Source organism: Onychostoma macrolepis, chromosome 02, assembly GCF_012432095.1.
Source record: "Onychostoma macrolepis isolate SWU-2019 chromosome 02, ASM1243209v1, whole genome shotgun sequence".
NCBI classification, from domain to species: Eukaryota; Metazoa; Chordata; class Actinopteri; order Cypriniformes; family Cyprinidae; genus Onychostoma; species Onychostoma macrolepis.
This window is the reverse complement of record NC_081156.1, coordinates 35,110,121-35,136,969: the sequence shown is the minus strand read 5'-3', so window position 1 is coordinate 35,136,969 and position 26,849 is coordinate 35,110,121. Positions and strand designations below refer to the sequence as shown.

At 35.3% G+C, this 26,849-nt stretch overlaps 3 protein-coding genes across 7 annotated transcripts; 2 read left to right on the top strand and 1 right to left on the bottom strand.

Moving 5' to 3' along the window:
* The first annotated feature begins 1,055 nt into the window (after positions 1-1,055).
* On the top strand, positions 1,056-9,722 carry si:dkeyp-68b7.5 (zinc finger protein 271). 3 transcript variants are annotated; one of them, XM_058797300.1, is made up of 6 exons: positions 1,508-1,959; positions 3,391-3,484; positions 4,699-4,799; positions 4,880-4,949; positions 5,079-5,162; positions 8,357-9,722. In XM_058797300.1, the coding sequence occupies exons 1-6, from the start codon at positions 1,693-1,695 to the stop codon at positions 8,854-8,856; spliced, it is 1,116 nt and encodes a 371-aa protein (XP_058653283.1). In that variant the 5' UTR covers positions 1,508-1,692; the 3' UTR covers positions 8,857-9,722. The 3 variants fall into 3 exon arrangements, with proteins under 3 accessions (XP_058653292.1, XP_058653283.1, XP_058653275.1); XM_058797292.1 differs by having other exon boundaries at positions 1,510-1,959; positions 8,354-9,719; XM_058797309.1 differs by lacking the exons at positions 1,508-1,959; positions 3,391-3,484 and adding an exon at positions 1,056-1,466 and having other exon boundaries at positions 8,354-9,711.
* Positions 9,723-10,880: 1,158 nt separating this feature from the next.
* On the top strand, positions 10,881-15,438 carry si:dkeyp-68b7.7 (zinc finger and SCAN domain-containing protein 21). The gene is made up of 2 exons (XM_058765173.1): positions 10,881-11,237; positions 13,085-15,438. Exons 1-2 carry the CDS (start codon positions 10,973-10,975, stop codon positions 13,756-13,758), a joined length of 939 nt encoding a protein of 312 aa, XP_058621156.1. The 5' UTR covers positions 10,881-10,972; the 3' UTR covers positions 13,759-15,438.
* A 141-nt stretch (positions 15,439-15,579) lies between these two features.
* On the bottom strand, positions 15,580-26,849 carry LOC131533089 (ankyrin repeat domain-containing protein 34B). 3 transcript variants are annotated; one of them, XM_058765152.1, is made up of 4 exons: positions 25,082-26,849; positions 24,828-24,886; positions 20,553-21,311; positions 15,580-17,434 (listed from the first exon to the last, which is right to left on the bottom strand). In XM_058765152.1, the coding sequence occupies exons 1-4, from the start codon at positions 25,090-25,092 to the stop codon at positions 17,031-17,033; spliced, it is 1,233 nt and encodes a 410-aa protein (XP_058621135.1). In that variant the 5' UTR covers positions 25,093-26,849; the 3' UTR covers positions 15,580-17,030. The 3 variants fall into 3 exon arrangements, with proteins under 3 accessions (XP_058621135.1, XP_058621143.1, XP_058621125.1); XM_058765160.1 differs by having other exon boundaries at positions 24,828-24,883; XM_058765142.1 differs by having other exon boundaries at positions 24,828-24,952; positions 25,082-25,108.

The window sequence follows — 26,849 nt, the reverse complement described above, 5'->3', positions numbered from 1 at the left end:
TTTCTTTTCTGTTTTCTGTAATGGATTGTACAACTTCATTATGTTCATTATTACATAAACAATTATATAATTTGATATAGAAATAATAAACCACATAAAATCAAAAAGCAGGTTCTAAGAAATAATGTTAGTGATGGAGGTCTTGGAGAAGTTGTCTTTAAATAAAAGTAAATTGGCTAAAAAGATTTTTAAAAGTTTTTCAAATTTAAAAAATGTATTTTATATGGAACATATTCCTAATTTTGTCTTTAAAAAATTGGTGGAATTGAATTTTTGTTACAGTGCCTGCAAACTACCCATTAAATAAGCAGAAACTTATGTCAGAATAAACACATTTAATATTATTTTTCTTTATTACAAATCAAATTCTTGAATTCAGTACATTGTTAATGTATTTATTATTCTGGTTAATTTCTTTATTCACAAATGCAAGTTTTTGGGTAAGAATCATTTTTTCTAGACTATAATTTGCTTTGTCTTTGATGGGCATAAAAAGTAAATGACTTTGAATATTTAACCTAATGTTTCTTTTCTCTGGCTTTTGGTTTTTAACTACTTTGTATCACTCCACACACACACACACACACACACACACACACACACACACACAAGCAAGCTCATGTATGTTGTTTGGCATGAATAAAGACAAAAAGTCAGTCTTGAACATCCCAAACTGTCTCTCGGAGACACACATGAGCCATTTATAAAATGCATATCCACAAGATGCTTATTGTAAAATAACAACATTGTCTTGTGATATAGATTTGGAAATCAAAAATAAATAATGTGAAGTTTGGTCATCAACCGCCTGTCTCTGTTGCCATGGTTACCTCTACGAACAGATGATGGTACCAGGAGAAATTAAGTAACATCTACTCTTACTAAAACATTTTATAAAATAACGTTGAATTTTAATATGTAAAATTACAACTGTTCATTGTAAAAACAAAGCCGTAATTTGCGACCGATCCAGAACGAAGTGTCTCGTTTTTTTGTGGCGCTTCTAAACTAGCTTTTACGGTATTTTAAAAGCACCAGCCCAAAATCTATTGGTGCTTCAAACGGTGACGTGCTTCACTAGGAAATGGCCAAGTGTTTTGTGAGATTTGTGTAAACACTATTGATGCGCGCTCGGCATTCACCGAAGGAAAGCACCAGATCGCACGCGAGATTCTCCGCCAAACGAGCAGCATCTGTATCACAACAACAGACTTTATTCGCCACTTAAACGACTAGAATGTCCGCATCGGTCGATATCCACGCGCAGCTGGCGTCGATCCTCGAGCGCTTCGCCAAATGCGCGCTGCTGGAGATGAGCCGCGCGGTGGAGACGGAGATGACGCGCCGCCAGATGGAGGTCGAGACGCTGCTGGTCAAGCTGCAGTTCACCGAGAGCGAGCTGCGATCGGCGCGACAGAACCAAGCGAGCCTGCGCTCCGTGGGAATACAAGTCAGCGGACAGAGAGGTACTCTTCACTCCAGACACACCGGCCTTCATTTAAACTCAACGTGACGCTGAGCTTTTTCATCTTTAATCGTAATATAACAACTTGCGCTTCCGCTGAAACAACTTCCTGTCGCTGCTGACGTATGCAAGGCCCCGCTGCGTTTCAGCCAATCGCTAGCGACCCGCGTTCTAGCCACGCCCCTTCAACCTGTCATATAACGCCACATAAACTAGCCTAGCTAGAGATGGTGAAAAGATGCGTTTTCGGATGTTTTCCTCTTAAAACGTTGTTCCCCTTCCCTAAAACACCGTGGTTACGCGCGCGCTGGCTTGAGTTTTTACACTTCGAGGAAGAAGGAATAACGGAGAATTCGCGCTTGTGCTCGCGGCATTTCACGCCTGAATGCTTTCAGAATTTAACGCAACACGAGATGGGCTTCGCTAAAGTCCTGTGTTTGACAGAGACAGCCGTTCCGTCCGTTTACACCGTCGGTGCGTCACCAGCTGCGAAGGTAAGCGCATCTACCCGTACAAAAACTGCAATTGAAAATACAATGGTATATCGACGCATTATTGCTGTTAACATCAGATAGAGTAGTTTTTGGCCGTTCATCCATGCATGCATCCAGGGTTGGGCAAAGATGCATGAAAATGTATTTTAAAATAAAATACCAAATGCTTTAATTTTAAGTGTATGAAAATTAACTACATACATAAAATACAGCAGCCACACCATGTATCAAAATAAACTACTGTAGCATGACATTTCTTTGCAAACCTTCCATCATTTGGCGTATTTGATCTATCTCTTCACAATTACACCGACTCAGTTAATTAAGGAAACAATGTTTGAGTCATGCAATAAATCTGACACATGCAACCAATTAACAAATCAAATATTCACATATCCCTGTGATCTCACAGATGAAGGTTACAGTAACAGTTTGTAAATGACTCATAATCGTGTCCTAATTTAGTTAGTTGGTGTTTGGTATCTTTTAATCAGCAACACTGACTCAGTGACAAACAAGTCATTCGTAAGAAGACCACTGATGGCACCTGTATTCATAGCAACTAGTTTCTAACTCATTTGATTGTTAATCATAAATATGTGACCCTGGACGACAAAACCAGTCTTAAGTGTCAATTTTTCGAAATTGAGATTTATACATGATCTGAAAGCTGAATAAATAATCTTTCCATTGATGTATGGTTTGTTAGGATCGGACAATATTTGGCTGAGATACAACTATTTGAAAATCTGGAATCTGAGGGTGCAAAAAAATCTGAATATTGAGAAAATCTCCTTTAAAGTTGTCCGAATGAAGTTCTTAGCAATGCATATTACTAATCAAAAATTAAGTTTTGATATATTTACAGTAGGAAATTTACTAAATATCTTCATGGAACATGATCTTTACTTAATATCCTAATGATTTTTGGCATAAAAGAAAAATCGATAATTTTGACCCAAACAATGTATTTTTGGCTATTGCTACAAATATACCCCAGCGACTTATGACTGCTTTTGTGCTGCAGGGTCACATATAATAATACATTGTGTCACGCAGTCGTTCATGCAATGGTGTGCAAAATCCTGATCCTACAAAACAGCTTCTTCAATCAGAGTACAATATTCAGCAATCAAATATTTATTTATCAATCATTGGACACCTATTTGGAAGTTGAAAACAAATATTTTAGCATTTCCACAATTATTAAATGATCAAATGTTTTGATTTTAAATGCCGAAATCAGAAAGTAGCAACAGAATTTGTCAAGGAGTATTAACCCAACTATTGAGAGCCATGCAAGTATAGAGGACACAAACCTTTCAAATCCTATTTTGTATTTGGATTACATGTATCATAAATACTGCCCATCCCTGCATGCATCCATCCAGAGCTGCTTCATTGCTGTGTGTGTTTGCATCCGTCCGACAGCCGCAGACCTGCGACGTTTCCTGCCAGTGTCCGGCTTACGGTCAGAGAAAGAGCGTTTCGGTTCAAACTCCAAAGTCCAAACGACGGCGTGAAGGTAAAGTTAAACCTGGACAGTGAACTTTCACTCCGATCTGGTTTATTACATCCACTGGGATAAAATCAAGTCCCATTCGTATGATTTCTTGTGTTGCAATACTGAAGTGAAGTGTGTTGCAAATTCAGATTCATGTTGACTTTAAATTTAAGTGCAAACACATATGTGACCCTGGAGCACAAAACCAGTCTTAAGTCGCTGGGGTATATTTGTAGCAATAGCCAAAAATACATTGTATGGGTCAAAATTATAGATTTTTCTTTTATGCCAAAAATCATTAGGATATTAAGTAAAGATCATGTTCCATGAAGATATTTAGTAAATATACTACTGTAAATATATAAAAATTTAATTTTTGATTAGTAATATGCATTGCTAAGAATTCATTTGGACAACTTTAAAGGTGATTTTCTCAATATTTTGATTTTTTTGCACCCTCAGATTCCAGATTTTCAAATAGTTGTATCTCAGACAAATATTGTCCGATCATAACAAACCATACATCAATGCAAAGATTATTTATTCAGCTTTCAGATGATGTATCTCAGTTTCGAAAAATTGACTGGTTTTGTGGTCCAGGGTCACATATAAACTTAGGTATCAGACTGATGCACACTGGTGTTATTATTACTTACAGAGATTATTTACTCAGCCTCATGTTGTTCCCAAACCATATGATTTTCCATCTTTCATACAATATTCAGAAGATATTTAGCATGCAATCAAGCAGTCATTTAATAGCTTAGATAGTTATTAATCACTAAAATATTTCACTCTTTCTAACATGTCTTATGGACTGCTTTTGGGGAATATATGTTTATATTTCATATGTATATGCATTATTATTTATTAATAATACATTTATATATATACTATATATTTACATTAATCATATATATTTAATATTTTAGTTGTTTATTTAAATATATAATAAATATATTAAATTAATTTATCCATTTAATAAATAATCCATTTAATAAAACGTTTTCTCTGCATTTCTCCTGTTGCTTCCTAATCTAGTTGTCTCTAATAAACCTGTCATTGTATATTAAGAATATTGTTGGCTCTTTGACAAATTGCTTTTGTTTCTCTTTTGTAAGTCGCTAAATTCATAGATGTAAATGTAACACGAGGGTGAGTAAATGATCCATACAGATGCATGCATTCTTACTGTTGTGTTTCATGTTTTTTCCACACGTTCTTTTTCTCATCAGAGGTGAACCTCAACCTTGTGAAGTTCAATGAAAATCATGATGGAGAAACACAGACAGAGACGTACACAGACGATTCTTCAGCACAGACGTTTGCACTAAATGTAAGGATTGCTTCATTATTAGATTCTTCGTCGATGTTTGTTATATATTATCTTGATTTCTTGGCGTTCTTCAAACGCAGGAAGATGGAATCAAATCCATTCAGATCAAAGAGGAGCACATGGAGGACGGACAGTGGGACAGCGGACCGAGTAAAACACATACACATTCTTAAAATAACCATGCTTTTAAAAATTATGATAGAGCTACCAAGTATTTACTTTTTATAATATTCTAATCTGCATTCTCAGATGTTTTATACTTGTTTGAATGTATTCTAGTATCTCCTGCTCTTTGCCCGTTGGGTCCTGAGGTGGAAGACCAGGACAGTTTCAGTGCGGGAACAACAGGACCAGCTAGAGAGGGTGAGAGATCAGTACTAGTCTAACTAACTAGTCTTTAGAATTAGGGACTTTTTAGCTGCTCTATGAAGCAGTGTACAGTATGTATACGGCATGCTGAATTACTGTAAAGTCGGGGTGGTTTGGTACTGGTTTCGGTACAGTAGGGGGTTAAACTAAACATAAAAATACTTTTTTTTATTTTTTATTAAACAATGGATTTTTGAACAAATTGTGGTTCTGTCTTTAACCCTTTGGTGTTGTTTGTGTGGCGGTCAAAAATTACTGATTTTCTTTTTATTATTATTTCAATGACTTGAATGTCCTATATTTTTAACCCTCTGGTTGTGTTCGGACTCCTGTCACACTTGTGGTGTTCCCGGTCAAAAATGACCGGACTCCAAACAACTGCTTAGAAATCTCTCATAATTCTATATTATCACCAAATATTGGATTCATTCTTTTTGTCAACTTGTTTTCTTTCATTTAAGACTGGTTTTGTGTTTCTATGTGCATCTGATTAATCATAGACCTCATTTATCTGAGAATAGGTACCTTGTTTTTTCAGTGAAAAAAGCATTTTTTATGAATAATTTTCACAATATTAAACAAAAAATTTGCACTGTTTCTCACACTAGTGTGCTTTAATGTTTAATCAGGGAGTTTGTTTTGAAAGGCTTTTATTTTGTACAAAATGGCACAAAGTCACACTTGTAGTGTTTCCGGGCAAAAATGACCCGGCCTCAAAAAAATTGCTTATAAATCTCTCATAATGCTATATTATCTCCAAATATTGGATGAACGACTGCGTTCCCGAACAGCAGCATCCACCTCCTTGTGTTTCGTCTGCTCGCTCTGAGGCGCAAATAATTTATTATATTTGAAAATGATTATATTCTCCTACGTTTCTTAGTGATTTATAGTGCTGGTTCATCAGGAAGTGACGATTTCGTTCTCTTTGACTCGTTGGATGGAAACGGTGCTTCTTCGCAAATGTTTTATGCGATATTCCAGTTTTGCGCATAAGTTAAATTCTCAACTTTGGATGGAAACCCGGCTACAAACTGAATGACAAGCAAGGCACTGCGAGGCATTTGTACGCCTCTCTCTCTCTCTCTCTCTCTCTCTCTCTCTCTCTCTCTGTGCTAAAGCATTTATTTGTAAACTTTCGCCTACTCCGTGAGAACATGAAAGCCTCAAAACCTATTGTCATAATGTTTTGTCTAGAATATGTGGTGAAAGAAAAGATTCTTTTGAAGTCAATGCAGGCTAAAGATAAGGCAGTTTGAACGTGTGTGTGTGTGTGTGTGTGTGTGTGTGTGATAGCGTGAGTATGCATGCATCCACACACGCACAGGTCCAAGGCCTTCATGTTTGCAAGCACAACATGCTCCTGAACACTAGTTGCTTCTCTTACTTTCATTCTTCCCCATTCACTTTCAATGGCCGGCCATTTCTGACAAGTGTGACTTTGTGCCATTTTGTACAAAATAAAAGCCTTTCAAAACAAACTTCCTGATTAAACATTAAAGCACACTAGTGTGATAAACAGTGCAAATTTTCATAATTTTTTATCTCATATTGTGAAAATTATTCATAAAAAAGGTGCCTACTTTCATATAAATGAGGCCTATGATTGATCAGATGCAAATAGAAACACAAAATCAGTCCTAAATGAAAGCAAACAAGTTGAAAAAAAGACTGAATCCAATATTTGGTGATAATATAGCATTATGAGAGATTTATAAGCAATTTTTTGAGGCCGGGTCATTTTTGTCCAGGAACACTACAAGTGTAACAATGTGGAAAATCTCCCTCAAAAAAGTACGAAAATGGGAAAAAAAAAAAAAAAAAAAAATTGAGAAGTAGTTATACCCTTTGTGAACTAAGTCACTAAATTACTAGTATTTTCGGGAAAAATTAAATCTTCTCCGGACAAAAATGACCCAAACACCACATGAGGTTTAATTTAATATTTTTATGGTACTAAATTATATTTATGGAACATTTATGATCCATTTATTACCTGTTAACCACTTTTATAGCGTAGACCTGAAAGTGTAATTTCCAACTTTTAACTGTCATAAGTCTTAAAAGCTTTGGGGTGCAGACTTAAGTTTGGTCTCTTTTTTTAAAAGACACTTGGCAGATTATTGCTGAAGTGAGAAAAGTTTAACTGAAACAAAAAAAAAAATTATAGAAGTTTAAGTTTATTATTATGAAATGCGCACACAAATAATATTTAAAATTGTTTATATGAAATATGTATTTTCGAAAACATGTTTTACTTTAAAACTGCAAGAAAATCAATGCTATAAATCATATCGGCCAAGAAAATCGCAACTTTTCATTTTCCGTCAGTCTTAGTGCACGATGTAACTACAGAAGAGTCAAGCTTTAAATAGGAAAAATATCGAAACTCTTTGGTCATTTTTGAGCGAGATGCTAACGGTCTAATCAGATTCAATGATCTACGCTAAGCTACGCTAAAAGTGCTGCCGCCAGACCCGGAGATCGGCTGAATGGATTCGAAAACGGTAAAACTCAACTGTTTAACTCTTGGGAAGTTGGAAAATGAGCCTATTTTCAAAAAAAGTGGAGTGTTCCTTTAAAACTCATCTTCTTTGTGTGGGTCTTTAATGTACTATTCTAATTTTATGTATGTTGTTTTATAGATTGTTATTGATTTTGTTTTTTATTTGAGCTTCCTGATCTACAGCACTTTGGTCAACCTTGGGTTGTTTTTATATGTGCTTTATAAATAATGAAATGAAAATGAATCCCGGACATTTTGGGCGATTTAGAAATCCCGGCCAGATGCATTATCAACGATTAATCGCATCCAAAATAAATGTTTTTGTTTACATAATATATGTGTGTGTTCTGTGTATATTTATTTTATTTATATATATATACACACTCATGCAGTATATATTTTGAAAATATTTACATGTATATATTTATATAATTGATATTAGGCGCTATATATATATATATATATATATATATATATTATACAAATATAAAATTTTTCTTAAATATATACGTGTGTGTGTATTTATTTATATTTACATAATAAATATACACAGTACACACTTATATATTATGTAAACAAAAACATTTATTTTGGATGCGATTAATCGTTCTAAGGTCCAAAAAGAGGACGTATGGTCACCTTAGCAACTGTCTAACCCTCTGTTCTCTACTTCAATCAGCAGGCAGTGATTTCATCCTGACGAGTAAAATGAAGACCAGCGGATTGTGGAATTCACCCGTTTCTGAGGAATATCCCATGAACTCCGAAGCCCAGTGTTTGGACGCGTCTCCTCTGGAATCAGGCGAGCGATATGAAAACCGACGGCCGGATCCGAGCGCGCAGCACCATGTGGAAGAAGCGTATAGAACGGGTGAGATCTCCCTGCGGGCGAATCCATCAGCGGCGGAGAGGAGCTCACGCTGCCCTCAGTGCGGAAAGACCTTCACCACACGCTTCTATCTGAAGATCCACCAGCGCATCCACACCGGAGAGAGACCCTACACCTGCCCGCAGTGCGGCAAAGGCTTCTACTGCAACTCACACCTGATCTCACACCAGCGCTCGCACACCGGAGAGAAACCCTACAGCTGCGAGGAGTGCGGGAAATCCTACTCGCACTTAAACTCGCTCAAACTGCACCAGCGCAGCCACACGGAAGAAGAGGCGTATGCGTACTGGTGATCCATGAAATGCTACATGACTCTGTTTTACATTCGACACATATTTTGTATGATAAATTATAAAATAGCATTGCTTTAAGTTTGATATACTGCCTTTTTTTGAGTAGCAGGTCAACAGATTACTTTTACATCCTTTTTTTATCTATTTGTTACACATGATACATGAATTGCATTTCATTTATATATAAATTAGTAAGTGCTGTCAAATGATTAATCGTGATTAATTGCATCCAAAATAAGTTTTTATTTACATAATAAATATACACAGTACACATATTATGTATGTATAAATACAGACATACAGTATATATTTTGAAAATACTTGCATATAAATTATATGGATATAAATATATACATTATATATAAGTATATTTAATATATAAACATAACATATTTTTTTAAATATATACATGCATGTGTGTGTATTTATATATACATAATAAATATACACAGCACACACTCATATATTATGTAAACAAAAACTTTTATTTTGGATGCGATTAATCATTTAACAGCACTAAATTTTTCATTTTATAACCTGTAAAACTTGTGCTATGATGTTTTGCTGTGTTTTTATGTTTGTGTGGATTATTTAATATGGGAGCGCCATTTTGCGATTGACAATAAAAATCCATGACTTTCTGATGGATATGATGGATAAAGTCCTCTCGTGTCTTAATGGATCATCATTGGGAGGGAGTGCTGTAATTTACACTGTTATTGTTATGTATTGCAGGACTGTGTGTTTGTTTCTGTGTGGTTTGTTGATTCATTTGCGTTGTGTAAATCGATAAACTCAATAAGGCTTTCTAATGAATGTCAGAGAGGAAAAAATTTAAATAAATCAAAATAATATTGAGATGCTCGCGCCAACAACAGTAATATTTCTGATGATGAATAACCCAAAAATAAATGAAATTGAATTAAAGTGTAATACAGAGATGCTCAAGCAACAGTACTATGTTCAGTAAAAAAAAATAAAGTTAAAATAAAATGTTAAAAATAAACTAATAATAAATACCCATTCATAAATAAATGTTTAAATAAATCTTAATACAGAGGTGCTCAAACAACAGTTCTGTGTTCAATAATAAAATCAAATAAAATTAATTCAAATTAAATTTAATATAGAGACGCTTACACTAACAACAGTACTACAGTATGTGCAGTACAAAATAATTGAAAGAAATAATTGAGTAATCAAATTTAATACAGAGATGCTCAAACAACAGTTCTGTTCAGTAATAAAATCAAATAAAACTAAATTTAATTTAATATAGAGATGCTTTAAAAACTAACAACTACTATGTGCAATACTAAATAAAAAACAATCCAATAATTAATAAAAAATTAAATAAAACTTAATATAGAGATTCTCAAACAACAGTACTATGTTCAAAAATAAATAATCAATTAATAAATAAAATAATTAAATTAGTGCTGTCTAACGATTAATCACGATTAATCGCATCCAAAATAAAACTTTTGTTTACATAATATGTGTGTGTGTTCTGAGTATATTTATTATGTGTATATATAAATACACACTCATGCAGTATATATATATGCAGTATATATATATAGCCTAATATCAATTCTATAAATATATATATATATATATATATATATGTAAATATTTATAAATATATATTTAAGAAAATATTTATATTTGTATATTCAATATATATATATATATATATATATATTTAATATACAAATATAAAAAATTTCTTAAATATATACATGCATATATACATAATAAATACACACAGTACACACATATGTAAACAAAAACATTTATTTTGGATGCCATTAATCGCGATTAATGTTTGACAGCTCTAAATTAAATTAATAAAATGAATACAAGATGCTCAAACAGCAATATGTCCAATATGTAAATAATGCAATAATAAGAAATATAAATCAAATTAATAAAATGAAACTTAGCATAGAGATTCTCAAGCTAACGCCCAGTATTAAATAAATAATACAGGGACTTTTATTTTGACGGATGTTTCCCAAAGGTCCAGTCCACCGGAAACACGCCCCCTCATCTGGATAATGGTCGATGTGTTTCTGGTTCTAGTAATATAAGCGCAGAGTGTTTTCGCAGCGAGATGAGCTCAGCAGCGAGGTTGCAGACGCAGATCTCCGCGATCATGGACGTGCTGGCGAAGGCGGCGGTGGCGGAGATCAGTCAGCTGCTGGAGGAAGACGCCGCTGCTCTTCATCAGGAGATCCGGAGGAGAAACGAGGAGATCCGGGGACTGAAGACGCGGCTGCTGCTCACTGAGACCGAGCTACAGAGACTCTCTGCGGACAGATGCTCCATCGGCGTACAGGTGGAGATCATGGACACGAGTGAGCCTGCAGTCCTGCTGGGTGTGTGTTTTATTTCCCTGTAAAACATGTACTGATGCTCAAGAAGTCCACACAACGCATTAAACTTTTTTTAATTGGATGATCAGGGAAAATTTTACTTATTTTGTCTTCTGGGAAACATGGAAGTATTTATGTAGCTTCTGAAGTCCAGATCGTTTAACAAAACGAGAAGAATTTACACATCATCATCATCATCATCATTCTGTTCAAAAGTTTTCACCCCCGTCTCTTAATGCATTGTGTGGCCTTCTTGAGCATCAGTAAATGTTTTCACCTTTTGTAATAGTTGTGTATGAGTCCCTCAATTGTCCTCAGTGTGAAAATATGGATCTCAAAATCATACAGTCGCTGCTGGAAAGGTTTCAAATATGCAGAAGATGCTGGAAAACTGAAGAATGTGCAGGAGCTGGGGGATTTTTCTGAAGAACAGCAGGACCAACGAGGCACTCATGAACAACTATCACAAAATATAAAAACAGTCGTGGATCATCCAGGAAATTACACATAGTATTAGGATTCAAGGGTATGTAAACTTTTGAATGGGGTCATTTTTATAAATTCAGTTATTTTTGACTTGTGTGAGTATATGTAAACATGTATTATGTGAAATAACTTATTCAGGTTATAAAAAAAAACAATTTTTTATGATCCCTCTTGTTTCAATTATAAACATTTTGCACATTCTGCAAGGTGTGTAAACTTATGAGCAGAACTATATATATATATATATATATATATATATATATATATATATATATATATATATATATATATATATATATATATATTAGTGCTGTCAAACGATTAATCACGATTAAAATAATAGTAATCCAAAACAAAAGTTTTTGTTTACATATTATGTGTGTGTACTGTGTATATGTATGTAAATACGCACACGTGCATGTATGGATTTAAGAAAAATGTTATGTTTATTTTAAATACATTTATGTATAATATAAATTATATAAATATAAATGTATACATGTAAATATTTTCAAAATATATACTGTATGTGTGTGTATTTATATATTCATAATAAATGTATACAGTACACACATTGTGTAAACAATTTTATTTTCTTTTTTTTTTTTATTATGCATTATATATTTTTACTGGAGTATAATAAAATATATTTTTGATTATATAATTTTTAATATGTAATTTAAATAAAAAATAAAAACAATACAATTAATTATCTATCTATCAATTGTGTGTGTTTTTATCATCTTTAGTTTTATGTAAATATATTAAAAGTCACCAGTGTTGCAAAAATCATAGCGTGTTAATAGTGCAAAAAAATCTGATTATCATCATCATTAAGTAATATAGTTCATTAACCTAATGATTTGTTGCATCTTGACGTATTAATATGGATATGAGACACTGGACCACAAAACGGTCATAAGGGCTCATTTTTCAAAATTGAGATAATGAATAAATAGGCTTTCCGTTGATGTATGGTTTGTTAGGATCGGACAATATTTGAACTATTTGAAAATCTGGAATCTGAGGGTGCAAAAAAATCTAAATAGTAAGAAAATCACCTTTAAAGTTGTTTAAAAGAAGTCCTTGCAATGTATATTACTAATCAAAAATGAAGTTTTGATATTTACGGTAAGAAATTTACTAAATATCTTCATGGAACATGATCTTAATATCCTAATGATTTTTGGCATAAATGAAAAATGGATAATTTTGACCCATACAATGTATTGTTGCTATTGCTACAAATATACGTGTGCTGCTTATGACTGCTTTTGTGCTCCACGGTCACATATAGACTTTAGAGCTGGAACTATTAGTTTTATTGTTGCATTGAGTAAATTGACACATGTATTTGTCAGCAGGTGTATCGGCTCATTCACAGCCTGATGATCACAGTCAGGAGAAGGTGGTTTCACCGAAGGATCTCATCACCGAGGAGAAGCCTCATCGTTCCCACGCGCCGGAGCTAAAGCGCGAAGATCCCGTCACGCATTCACCAGAACCGGAGGAAGAGGAGCTCGGCGGCCTGGAGTTTGAGATGAAGATCGAACAGGTGGAGGAACTTGTGGATCAGAAACCGAATCAAGTTCAATCAGAGCAGAAGAACGAAACCCGTCGCGACGACAGAAACTCGTGGAGTTCGAAAGCGTTCGACGATCCGGAGAGTCTGATAGAGCAACGCTTCCAGTCGTTTCCAGATCCGTACGTGATGATGACGGAGGATCCGGCGGCTCAGGCTTCGTCCGGTTTGTTCTCGTTCGGCTTCGGCGCTTCTGGAGACGTTGAGTACGGATCGAATCTTCCTCGACAGGAGCGCTCATCCGGATCCGGAGACTCCGTGGCGTTCTCGATCTCGCGGCCCAAACCGTTCCGCTGTGAGGAATGTGGGAAGAGCTTCACACAGCGGATGCGTTTGATCACACACAGACGAGTGCACACGGGCGAGAAACCCTTCCGCTGTCAGCTGTGCGGGAAAACCTTCTCCAGACAGGATAACTGTCTCAGACACGTGCGTCTGCACAGCGGACAGAGATGAGATGAAGAACGCCGATCCCAGCGCTTTATCCTGTCTCAAAGTGAGATTTCTGCATATTGTAACTGTGTTGCTATTAAATTCTGTCCTGTAAAAGAGTTCTGCATCTCTGCTTTACAGCCTGTTTGACACATTTGTTAATATGTAACATGAAAATAACGTCTTGATGATCAAGTTTGCAACAATTGCCAAAATCCCATGATTAATATAGATAAATCTAAAAGCAAAACCATAAAACAGCTTTCCTTAATTTTAAGATAAACTTTTTCTGAAATATATATTTTTTTAATCTTCCCTTGTTCACATCAGGGTTATTATCGTTAATTTAAAAACAAAACCATAAATTAACTTAAATTACTTAAATTAAATAAATATTAAAAAAGCATCAGGGTTATTATTGTTAACTAAAACCGTAAAAAAAAATTCATTGCTTGAAATAAACTTTAACTGAAACAAAATTTATTATTTTATTTTAGCTAGTTGCCTAGTCAGCATTTCTTTTTATTTCTTTTTAGTTTAACTATGTAAAATAAGTAAAACTAAAACAGAAATAAAAATGAATTAAAACTATATAGACATATTTTAAATAAAATTACAAAAACACAGTAAAATTATTGAAACTTTAACCACAATACAAAAGAAAACAGAAAATATAAAAATAAAAATTAATTCAAAAGCTACAATAGTATCTGGGGGGAAAATTGGTGTCGAAACAATGTCAATTTCGCAGTTAATTACAAAGAAATGGCATTGAATTAAACATGAAATTCTGAGGTATTTTCTTGTAAAACGCACTCGACTAATATTTACAACTTCCAGAAATCTTTCTTTAGTGTAATAACTCTAATAATCATTTACGGCTGTTTTTAAAGGAAATATTTATTCTGGTGACACCCAAACCTTTATTTTCAGTATTTCTTTAAGTGTGTTGTTGCAGTTTACTTGCGTGAAACGGCCTGATGCTAAAATCTGATGAGTGTAATAGTTTATATTTAATATTTTTTTATCACTATAATGGGATTTTCACACGTGAGATTGTCAACCAAATGTGTTCACATTATCCTCTGTTATCTTGTTCCACGTTTCTGTCTGAATTAACCCTGGGTAATTATTTGATCTGTAATTCCTGGGTTCATGTGCATATTTGTGTATTAATGAGCTCGTTTTAATAACTGCTCATCCATTTGATTCTTCTGACACATGCAGCAGAAATAATACTCTCTTCTTTACTCCAGTTAAGTTACAGTTTCCAGCAGATGCACGATTGTTTCTGTGACTATACAGAGCTCATGAATATTTAATGAGGTATGTGCTGTGGAGTTTATGATTGGTTGTCTGTTTGTCTTTGCATTCTATTGCAACATTGTTTCATCTTTTGGGCCGCAGTTCAGATTTGGCCTTGTTTAAAGCAGTTTCAAGTTGCAGTTGTGAAACTTTGCTTTACCCAGGGATAAAAAGTGGCCCACGTTTTACTAAAGCTGTTAACCCAGGGTTAAATTCAGAGCTCAGTTGATTCACTGAGTTCCTGTAGAGAGCATCTTTAATATCAAACCTGTATTGATGAATATGACTTGATATATGCCATTTGTAGTGCTGTTTATGGTTTTAATGTTCTTTCAGTAATTCTACATTCACATAATGCCTCACATTTAGGCTTTTTCTCATTAAACACTTTTATATTCAGATTTCTTTTAACAGCTTCATTTATTGTCTGTTCCAATGACCTCACTTAATGTAAGTATTCATGCAAGAAAATGCATTATGTGCATTTAAATATCCTATTGATGCATTTAACTTGGAAATACATCAAATTATGGGAGTAAAATGAGCTGCAAATGTGGTTTCATTTTGACTTATGATATGAAGTCTTATTGTATTTGCTCATGATCTGATATGACGCTTCGATTTCATAGGAGCTTGAAAGGAAATCATAGTTTGCTGGCTTTATTTTTATGAGCAAAACCTGGGAAGTTGAACACAATGATCTGATTAAGTTAGATTATTTTAGTGCCATTTTTAAATAACAACCAACCAGCAATAAGAGTAAGACCGATTATTCTTTCTTTTTTATTTATCTTCCTTGGTGGCTTTATGAACAAAAGCTAAGAAGTTGAACACAATGAACTGTTTTTAGATGCAAAATGTTTCTATTAATAACATCCAACCAGCAATAAAACAAGATTTTCCCATTTATTTATCTTCCTAACACAGTGTTTTACAGGTTCAAGTGATTTAATTGTCTGGTTTCTTTAGTGGCTTTATTTTTATGACCAAAAGCTGAGAAGTTGAACATAATGATCTAATCAAATGCTGTCATTTTTTCTTATTTATTTCTCTAAAACAGTGTATTAATGATATGTACACTACCAGTCAAAAAAGGTTTTGAACAGTAAGATTTTTAATGTTTTTTTTTTTTTTTAAGAATTCTCTGCTGCTCACCAAGTCTGCATTTATTGATCCAAAATACAGCAAAAGCAGTAATACTGTGAAATATTTTACCATTTAAAATAACTGCTTTCTATTTGAATATATTTTATATATTTTCTTGTGATCAAACTGAATTTTCAGCATCATTCCTCCAGTCTTCAGTGTCATATAATCCTTCAGAAATCATTCTAATATGCTGATTTGCTGCTCAAGAAGCATTTATTATTATTATTATTATTAGCAATATTTAAAACAGTTGAGTACATTTTTTTCAGGATTCTTTGATGAATAGAAAGATCCAAAGATCAGCATTTATCTGAAATAAAAAAATGTTTGTAACACTATACACTACACCATTCAAAAGCTTGGACTCAGTATAATTTTTTTGGGGTGGGAAGTAATTATAGAAATTAATACTTTTATATAGTAAGGATGCTTTAAATTGATCAAAAGTGATGATAAAGACATTTATAAATGTCACAGAAGACTTCTTTTTCAGATAAATGTTTTCTTTTGAACTGTCTATTCAACAAAGAAACCTGAAAAATAAAATTCTACTCGGTTGTTTTCAACATAATAATAATAATAAATGTGTTTGAGCAGCAAATCGAAATATTAGAATGATTTCTGGAAAAAAAATTCAGCTTTGAAAATCACGGGAATAAATTACATTTTAAAATGTATTCAAATAGAAAAGAGTTATTTTAAATAGTAAAATTATTTCTAAATTTTACTGTTTTTGCTGGCTTGGTGAGCAGAAGAGACTTCTTTAAAAAAACATTAAAAATCTTACTGTTCCAAAACGTTTGACTGGTAGTGTAATTGTCTCGGTTTTATTGGAAGACACTTCACAACAGGTAGAGCGTCTCCGAGCTTTCCTTCGGTGTTATTTGCTCGAGTTGAACCGAGTGACGGCGCGGCGGACCGTGAGCTTCCCGTCTGAGAGGAGCTGAGGCTGGGATGGGATCTCTGCACACGTTCCTCACAGAAACACCGGGAAGAGGAGGCAAGAATCCGCCGTGAGCTCTCGCCTTCTTTCTGTTGGCCGTGTGGAGCTCGTGAAGCCCGTCGGGAGGCGCCAGCAACAGAGAACTGCTCCTGTAGATGGAAGGGAACCTCGAAGCGCAGGGATCCCGGTGCAAGTGAGTGTCGGATCCGGACAGCGTGAGTTTAAGGGCCGGCGGCTGAAGAAGATCCGGAAGCGTGTTTCTTCTGCTCTGCAGCTGCTCTGATTCGGATTTAAACTTCAAATCTGTTTTTTGGAAACAGGATGGGTTAACATGGAACAGGGCTCTGTACCAAATGCCCTTTTGTCAGCACTAGCCTCCCAGGTGAAAAAAAAAGTGCACTTCCATAATATACTTAAAGTGCTCTATTTTTGCGCACTAATTTTGTACTTAATATACTAAAATTGATTCTTTAGTACTTCTACAGATAAACTTAATATGTGACCCTGGACCACAAAACCAGTCATAAGGGTACATTTTGTGAAATTGAGATTTGTACATCATGATGATATTTGGCTGAGATACAACTATTTGAAAATCTGGAATCTGAGGGTGCAAAAAAAATAAATATTGAGAAAATCGCCTTTAAAGTTGTCCAAATTAAGTTCTTAGCAATGCATATTTCTAATCAAAAATGAAGTTTTGATATATTTACGATAACAAATTTAGTTACCACTTGTAGTACACTTGAGTGTACTAGATGGGTTCATGTGTACTACAAGTGCTAAATACATTTTTTTAAATACAGAGATAGTATGTTAAAAGTGCATTTCAGTTCATATTCATGGTGTCCCAAAATAGCACAGTTGAGTAGCCTACGCTTAGATGATCTTAAGTTTATCTAAAGAAGTAATAAAGAATCATTTTTAGTATAGGCCTATTAAGCACAAAATTGGTGTGCGAAAATAGAGCACTTTAAGTATATTATGGAAGTGCACTTTTTTTCACCTGGGCTTTATGACACCCCAATCTCAGAAAAAGATGAAGATAAAAAAAAAAATATTTAGGTTAAGCAAACTCAGAGTTTGGATTAATCGCATCCGAAATAAAAGTTTTTTTTATTTAATATATATGTGTGTACTGTATATATTTATTATGTATATATCAAGACACACACATACAGTATATATTTTGAAAATATTTAAATCTATATATTTTTATTCATATTATTTGCATTATACATAAATATATTTAATATATAAACATAACATATATTTTTTTAATTATATACATGCATGTGTGCACTCTAAAAAATGCGGGGTGAAATATGGACAAACCCAGCAATTGGGTTGTTTTGACCCAGCGGTTGGGTTACTACCCAGAAGGTTGGGTTAAACATTTAACCCAGCTGCTGGGTCAAAACAACCCAATTGCTGGGTTTGTCCATATTTCACCCCGCATTTTTTAGAGTGTGTGTATTTATATATACATAATAAATATACACAGTACACACTTATATATTACGCTTTTATTTTGGATGCAATTAATCGCGATTAATCATTGCCCAGCACTCAACCTGTCCTCCAACCAATACACCCGTATAGGTCGTTTGTCCAAATCCCTGAAATAAGACCCATCAGAGCGTATACTACAATTGTGCCCCTATCAGCAACAGGACATTTTCATATGAATGTTTTGTACTCTTTTATCTCCGTCTTAGTTCGGGATTCTTGTCGCTCAGTTGGTAGAGCATTGCGTTATTCGACGATATGTAATCATGCGATCATGGGTTCGACCCCAGAGAACGCACGCGCTCATAAAATGTGCACTAAAAATCATGATTTTGCATGATTTCTGTAAGGGGTAGGTTTAGGGGTGGTCATTCGTACGAATTAGCCACATAGTAAAATATGTACAAATTACCGTGAGATCGGTGTAAAAGGTCCACGCATTGCGTTTAAATAAACACACATTTTGATTGGTAATGACAGTCATACGTAATTTCATGACGACAGACGCAACACGACACTGTCATTATTTTTATGCGCGCTAGAGGGCGCTTAACTTTAAAACTTATAGGTCGTAATAAGGCGCTTGTACAAATGACCTATAGGGTCGTTTTTTGTTGGAAGACAGGCTCCAGCACTAATTATAAATCATAAAGAAAGGGAAATATTTAAAGAAGCCCCAATTAATGTGGAACAGTACTTCATAGCTATAAAGATGTAGGGCCTCATATATAAAGTACACATTTAGATTTGATTTTTGAGTGTGCGTATGCATAAGTCCACACCAACGCTCATATTTGTATGTTTTACGTACATAACCTCGGTTCCCTGAAAGGAGGGAACGAGACACTGCATAGTTTACACTTGGGGTTTATCACCGCCTCCCAAAATACTGAAGCCTGATTGCATCGCGCCGGTAAATTTTACCGGCCAATGATGCTCAAGCGCTTGAATTAGGGGCGGAGCCACCCACTATATAGGTCGGTGCCCAGCGTCATTACCTCAGAATCATGCGCAGTGTCTCGTTCCCTCCTTTCGCACCCGAGGAAGGAGTAGGCGGCGGTCTTTCGCACCGTTTAGATCGCTGCGAAGAAGAGGATCCACACTATGGCCGTTCTCCAGGCTTTCCAGGCCAAGATGCTGCAGACGCTGGATGAGGAGGGTCAGACTCTGCCGCCTTCAAAAGCTGCGCCGCCACCGACTTGGTCGTTTCTTCGTGGCCCTGAGTGCCAAGTCGGTGGCCGAGCGCAGCTTTTTGAAGGCGGCAGAGTCTGACCCTCCTCACGGACGGACAACGATGCGCCACAACTGCCTTCTTTGAGGGGCAGTGGTTTAGTATAACCCCAGTAGAAGTCTTCGATGCTTGCTTCGTGAAGGAGAAAGATTCTGAGGTAATGAAGCTGGGCGCCGACCTATATAGTGGGTGGCTCCGCCCCTAATTCGAGCGCTTGAGCGTCATTGGCGGTAAAATAAAAAATTTAAAAAGCCACTTAGTTGCTCACAAGTTCAAAATCATTTGCGATTCATAGATTTCACATCTGAAAGAGAGGCGTAAGTGCGTTTTCTGTGCATGAATTCATTCAATGAATCACACGTAAGCATATATGAGAGAGGCTCCTAAGATCAATTTTAGGATGGTTTCTGCGCAACATTTTATAAATGAGGCTCATAATATCTGGATATATTAAAAATGAACTGATCAGTAAGGAATCTTGATTTATTCCCTGTTGTATTATTTGACCATCTCTGAATGCTGTATGTGTTTTGTTTTTTTTCTACTCTCTTTTAATTTATTTATTTTTTAATTCTTTTTCTTTGAGTCACTGCTGTTGTCAAGGAATGGTTAGTAATTTGCTTTAATGTATAAAAAAAGAAGTAAAACAGAAAAAGAAGAAATCTGTTTTTTGTTACTCACAGGAGGGAAGAGAACACCCGTCGTCTGGGTTTTCCTCCTCTTCTGTGTTTTTCTCGTAGCTCTGGCTGAGATGCGCCAGGTTTTGGATGGCCAGCCAAGGCTCCGAGCGCAAACGCTGCCGACAGCGAGTCTCGCTCCTCGGAAGGACGGGAGAAACCTGCCCGCCTCCTCGAAAGTTAAAGATGTTCTCGCCCTCAGAGTTAGGAGAGTTGGTCTTGAGCTCGATGTCCGAGGGCGACATGCAGGAGACGGGCGAGCTGTCGGGCGACGGAGGGACGTTCGGGTCGCAGCTCAGATCGGTGGCTATAATGATGATGTCTCGTCCCCGAGCTCTGCAGGCATCCATCAGCACTGTAAGTGTGTCCTGATCGCGGGCGTTAATGGCGTAAACGAGGGCCGAGGCTCCGGCGTAGTCCTCTGTACTGGGATCAGCGCCCGCCGCGGTCAGAGCCGACGCCACGTCCGGCCCGGCCCGCTCCATGCAGGCGTACATCAGAGCCGTGCGGCCCGTCTTGTCCTGGATGTTCGGGTCGGCCTGGTTCTGGAGGAGATACTGGATGAGTCTGAGCATGCTGGATCCGGACTGATCGCCCCGCAGAGCTCGGCAGGCGGCCAGCAGAGGCGTCTCTCCTCGCTGGTTCCTCTCGTTGACCTGCGCGCCTCCTTCCACCAGAAGACGAACCAAGCGCAGTTTGCCCAGTTTAGCGGCGCTGATGAGCGGACTGCCATCCAGCAGGTAATCCGGTGACTCTGTCATGACTGGGTCAACTTAAAGGGTTACTCCACCCCAAAATGAAAATTCTGTCATTAATTACTCACCCTGATGTTGTTCCAAACCCGTAAGACCTTCGAAGGTTCATCTTCTGAACACAAATTAAGATATTTTTGATGAGAGCTCTCTGACCCTCCCATAGACAGCAAGGATATTACCACGAACAACGTCCAGAAACGTAGCAAGGAGATCGGTGAAATAATCCATGTGACATCAGGAGTTCAATCGTTTCGGAGAGTATCCGCTGAACATAAACAGCATGTGCGGTTCTGTGTCAGCTGCGCCACACAGATACGTTTTCTGCATTTATTTACGCTTTGATTTGAACGAAAACAGCGTATCTGTGTGGCGCAGCTGACACAGAACCGCTTCTGGACGTTGTTCGTGGTAATATCCTTGCTGTCTATGGAGGGTCAGAGAGCTCTCGGAATGCATCAAAAATATCTTAATTTGTGTTCAGAAGATGAACCTTCGAAGGTCTTACGGGTTTGGAACAACATCAGGGTGAGTAATTAATGACAGAATTTTCATTTTGGGGTGGAGTAACCCTTTAAACCTATGGAAGCTTAAATAAAAAAGGTAATTGCAACTTTTTAGCTCACAATTCTGACTTTGGTCTCACAGTTACGGGTTTACATCTCTAATTTGAGATTATTATGACATTAAACATTTAAATTATGAGAGTTTAAAAAAGGTCATAATTATGATGCAAAACATCAAAAAAGGTTAAAATGTTATAATATGACAAAAAAAATAAAATAAATGCAATAAAGTGTTACCAAAAATTATAAATTATGAGGGATAAAGGTTTATGCCATACTAAGTCAGACTTATGAGATATATATTTAAAGTTTATAAAGAATACTTAGAAAGTCAAAACTGAGATAAAAAGTAAAACATAACTAAATGTCATAATTATGACAAAAGTGAAAAGTATTTGATTAGAATAAAAAGTCAAAATTATGATATGAGATGTCAAAAGGTGATAACAATGACATATAAAGTGAAAAATATGAGAAAATGTTGAAATGATTAGAAAAGTCAAACGGATGAGAACAGTCTAAATTATGACATACCAAGTCATAATTATGAGATAAAGTCACAATTATGATATTTATAAAGTCAAAATTGAGATAATTGTGAGTTTATATCTGACAGTTGACATTTTTTTCACTCAGAATTTAGTTTACATCTCTAATTTGAGATGAGTAAAAAGTCAAAATTATGACATAAAATGACAAAAATTATGAAAAACGTCATAATTATGACATAAGTAAAAGATTATTAGAGAAAAGTCCAAATTATGTGAACAAATTCTAAATTGACATACTAAGTCAGAATTATAAGAAAGTCAAAATTGCGAGTTTATCTCACAATTCAGACATTTTTCCCTCAGTATTGTGAGTTTACATCTCTAATTTGAGATTATGAGAGTAAAAATAAAAAAAGAATTGAGAATAAAGTCAAAATTATGACAAAAAGTGAAAGAGATTAGAGTAAAAATTCAAAATGACGAAATAAAATGTCAGAATTATGACATAAAAATTTGAAATTGAGAAAATGTCATAATTGTGAGAAAGTGAAATTTATGAGATGAAGAGACGAAATGAGGGGGGGAAAAAAACATTATTATGAGAAAAATGTCAATTATGACATACCAAGTCATAATTGTGAGTCAAACTTATGAGATAAAAAAAAAAATCTAAATTATGATATTCATAATTATGATATAAAAAGTCAAAATTATGGTGTAAAACGTTTATTTTTTGTCAGTTTTGTTACCGTCATAATTGACTTAGTATGTAATGATTTCGAGATTTTATCTCATAATTGAGATAATGACATACCAAGTCAGTTATGACTTAATTATGGCACAATTTGAAATTATGACATAAGTCATAATCATGAAGTTGTCATAATTGACTTTTTATGTCATATAACTGACTTAGTATGGCATAATGATGACGTGATTTTAATAATGTTCTTTTTATCTCATAATTGACTTGTCAATTTTGACTTTTTATCTCATAATCTCCTCACCCAACAAATGTATTGTAACAGACAACGAAGTCAGTTTTGCTAATGAACTAAAAAATTTTTCACAAGATTTGAACCCACAAGCAACAATGAACTAGTTAACATCGTACTGTCTTCTTCTCAAACGATAGTTATCGATGTTGAGGAAGTTAGGAAGACATTTTGGTCTATTAATATCAGAAAAGCTGTTGGTCCGGATGGGTGCGCCCTAGCCTTATTAAGAGCTTTGCTTGTGAACCAGCTCCAGGCAACCAATCTTTCAGGCTTCCATTGATCTACATATGGTTATGATAATATGGAAAACCTCAATCAGAAAACCGATACCAAAAACACTCTTGTCCAAAGAAATACAAAGACTATAGACCCACAGCTCTCACATCAGTAATTAGCAAATGTTTAGAAAGAATACTACTTAAACATTTGGTTAATAATGTCAAAGGGAAACTTGATCAGTGTCAGTTTGCATATAAACAAGGTAGCAGTACCGAGGATGCAGTGGCTGCCTTAGTGCACATCATTACTACTATTAATATAAAAAACTGAGGAGATATTATCAGTTTATGGGCCTGCTCCTGACATTCACACCTGTTGTTATACATGAAGAGAACATCAAACAAGCATACAGGTATCTAGGAGTATGGATACACAACACCCTATCATGGAGAGATCATATAGATAGTATCTGTAAAAAATCAATGCAAAGATTTTTTTATTATTTTTTATGTCTGTAATCATGAGTGTCTTGCAGTAGTAATTTTGACTTTTTGTGTCATAATTATGATTTACTAAAGCATGATTTTTTTCTTATCTAGTGGAAATGAGCTTCCATTTATTTTAAATTTGCAACCATACCATAATTAAAAATATAATTTAATTTGACTATATTCTTCAGTTAACCCAGCACATATTAAACATTTTACCGCTCATCAGGCACAAATGGAAACACATAGCAGCAGTGTGTTTAAAGGGTTAAATGATCTCTGATTGAAATGTGAAGGGCAGCACAACAAAAGCATCAGATCTCAGCTTTGAAATGCTTTCATCTCTATAGGTGTGCGCTCTATTTTAAAACAGAACAGAGCTTGAAAGCAGCTGCTGACGCTCCTGAACACTGTGTAACTGTACTAACGCACAGATTATAGTTTATGATAATCTCCAAACTTCAATATCTTTGTCAGTTTGATTGAACATGCACAACTTCCACATGCAAAAAAATCTATTGGCGGTATTTATGAAATGGTTAATTAATTTAGTTTGTACATGCTCTCTTCCATGTTGCACAGAAGTTTTAGTCGTTATTGTCCTAAACAGGTTTACAGTTTTTGAAGATTTTTTTTCTTCAATCCCTCATGTACCTAATAATCATCGCAACTTTTTAGCACAAGTCATGCATTTGGCTATAATATACAGTTTTTTTATAATTAAAGTAATAATGTATTATATATTATATAGTTATATTGTAATACCTGCAGATTTGGCTGAGCTGATCCTCCGACACGAGCTGCACCTTGACCTGGAGCTGCTGCTGAAGTGAAGAGAGAAACCCCCCGAACAGATGTGTGTGTGTGTGTGTGTGTGTGTGTGTGACTGACTGGATGAACACACATATCAAGCCTTATCACCACTCGCACTGAAGAGTATCAGTCTTTACTGGTTAGCTGTATTTTCAAACAAATTTTCTCTGACTTAAAGGAATAGTCAAAAATGAAAATTTACTCACCCTAAGACCATCCAAGACTAGGATGAGTTTGTTTCTTCATCAAATTTGTAGAAATGTGTCTCTGCATCAGTGTCTCAGCAATGGATGCTCTGCAGTGAATGGGTGCCGTCAGAATGAGAGTCTGATAAAAACATCACAATAATCCACAGCACTCCAGTCCATCAGTTAACATCTGGAGAAGACAAAAGCTGAAACTAATCCAGCATTAATACGTTTTAACTAACATATGAGTCCATAATCCATAATAATGCTTCCTCCAGTGAAAAAGTGTTCTGGTGTGAATCAGGAGAGAAATCTGCAGATCAAGCAGCGTTTACAAGCCAAAACAGCTCTAAACTAATATGTGGCTGTATTTTGATGAGAGACAACAGCAGATGCACTTTTTCACTGAAGGAAGCACTATTATGGATTATGGACTCGTATTTTAGCTGGACTCCTTACAACATCAGCTGCTTATTTTGAAAGCATAAAATAGGACTTAAATATTAACAAAATAATCAGAAAAAATAAGAAAAACGCCATTCTCCGCCACAGCTGTTAGTAAACTCCACAGATCACATTACAGCAGAATCACATAAAGATCCCTGAAATACTGTCTGGAAGTTTTATTTATTTATTTATTTATTTTTTACTTATTAAACTAGGGGAAAAGTACCATGATAACATCATCCCTGCTGAAGGAAAACAGCTGAACTGGTCTTTTGGTGTTATTGGGGGAGTTGCGTAAAAAATTACATGTAAAAAGGTTGTTTTTGATGCACATTTTCACCTCCACATTATCACTGTTTATTGAATGAACAATTGAGTCACTGAATTAACAGAATTAAATTCGAAGTAAAAGAGTCTAAACTATGATTACCAAAGTACAGATTTTTTCTTTTCAGACACTTTAAGTGTTTAAATGCTTTTGTTGTATGTCATTGGCAGTATCTTAAGAGCTCTCGACTCTTTCCACTCTTTATTCCTTCATGCATTCTTTTTTTTTAAATCAACACTTGAATGTGGGTAAGTTTTATTTTTTTTAAAAAAAAGCAACATTTTGAACAAAAAGCTGAGAAAATGTCGTTTTTGTAAAAGATCGGATTAGCGCTCTACTCCGCTATCTGGTGGTCAATAAATATTCTTACACCAACTGTGTCATTTAGATGTTTTGTTCATTGGGATGTCATTGTAAGGTTTAACTGTCTGTTTAATATGCATACGTGTCATTAGTAAGGCGGCATTTGTGTGTGTGCAGCGACAAAGTTTCCAGAATTTATTGTATTTGGCACAATACAATGACTTTATGTTCTTCATTTTTACTGGCATCAAACTTGTCTTTTCACCTTCCAAATAGAATGTTTAATACGGCAATAAATAAGGCCTACGCCATTTTTCATTGCACCATTTTTGGTCTTCCTTACAAAAGAACACAAACATGCTCATTGTTAAAACATGCACAAATACAAATGCAATCATTGCATTTAATATATCTTGCAATGATATATTTTTCTCGCCAAGGTGAGCTGTTGACAACTGAGGACGGCGTTTACAAGCAGCAAAAAAATGTTTGTGGTTAAGGAAGGACTTATCCTTTTTGGGAACAGTGCTTGAGCCTGCAAGGTGTTTTAATACTCATTCAATCAACAGACATTCACACGTCATTGTTTTTAACAGTAGTACTATAATTAACAACGATACACTACATGCATATAGGCATGCTGACTGATATAAGTATAACATTGCATTAAAAGGATCGACGCGCTTTGTAATTGAGCCTAGCGTGACG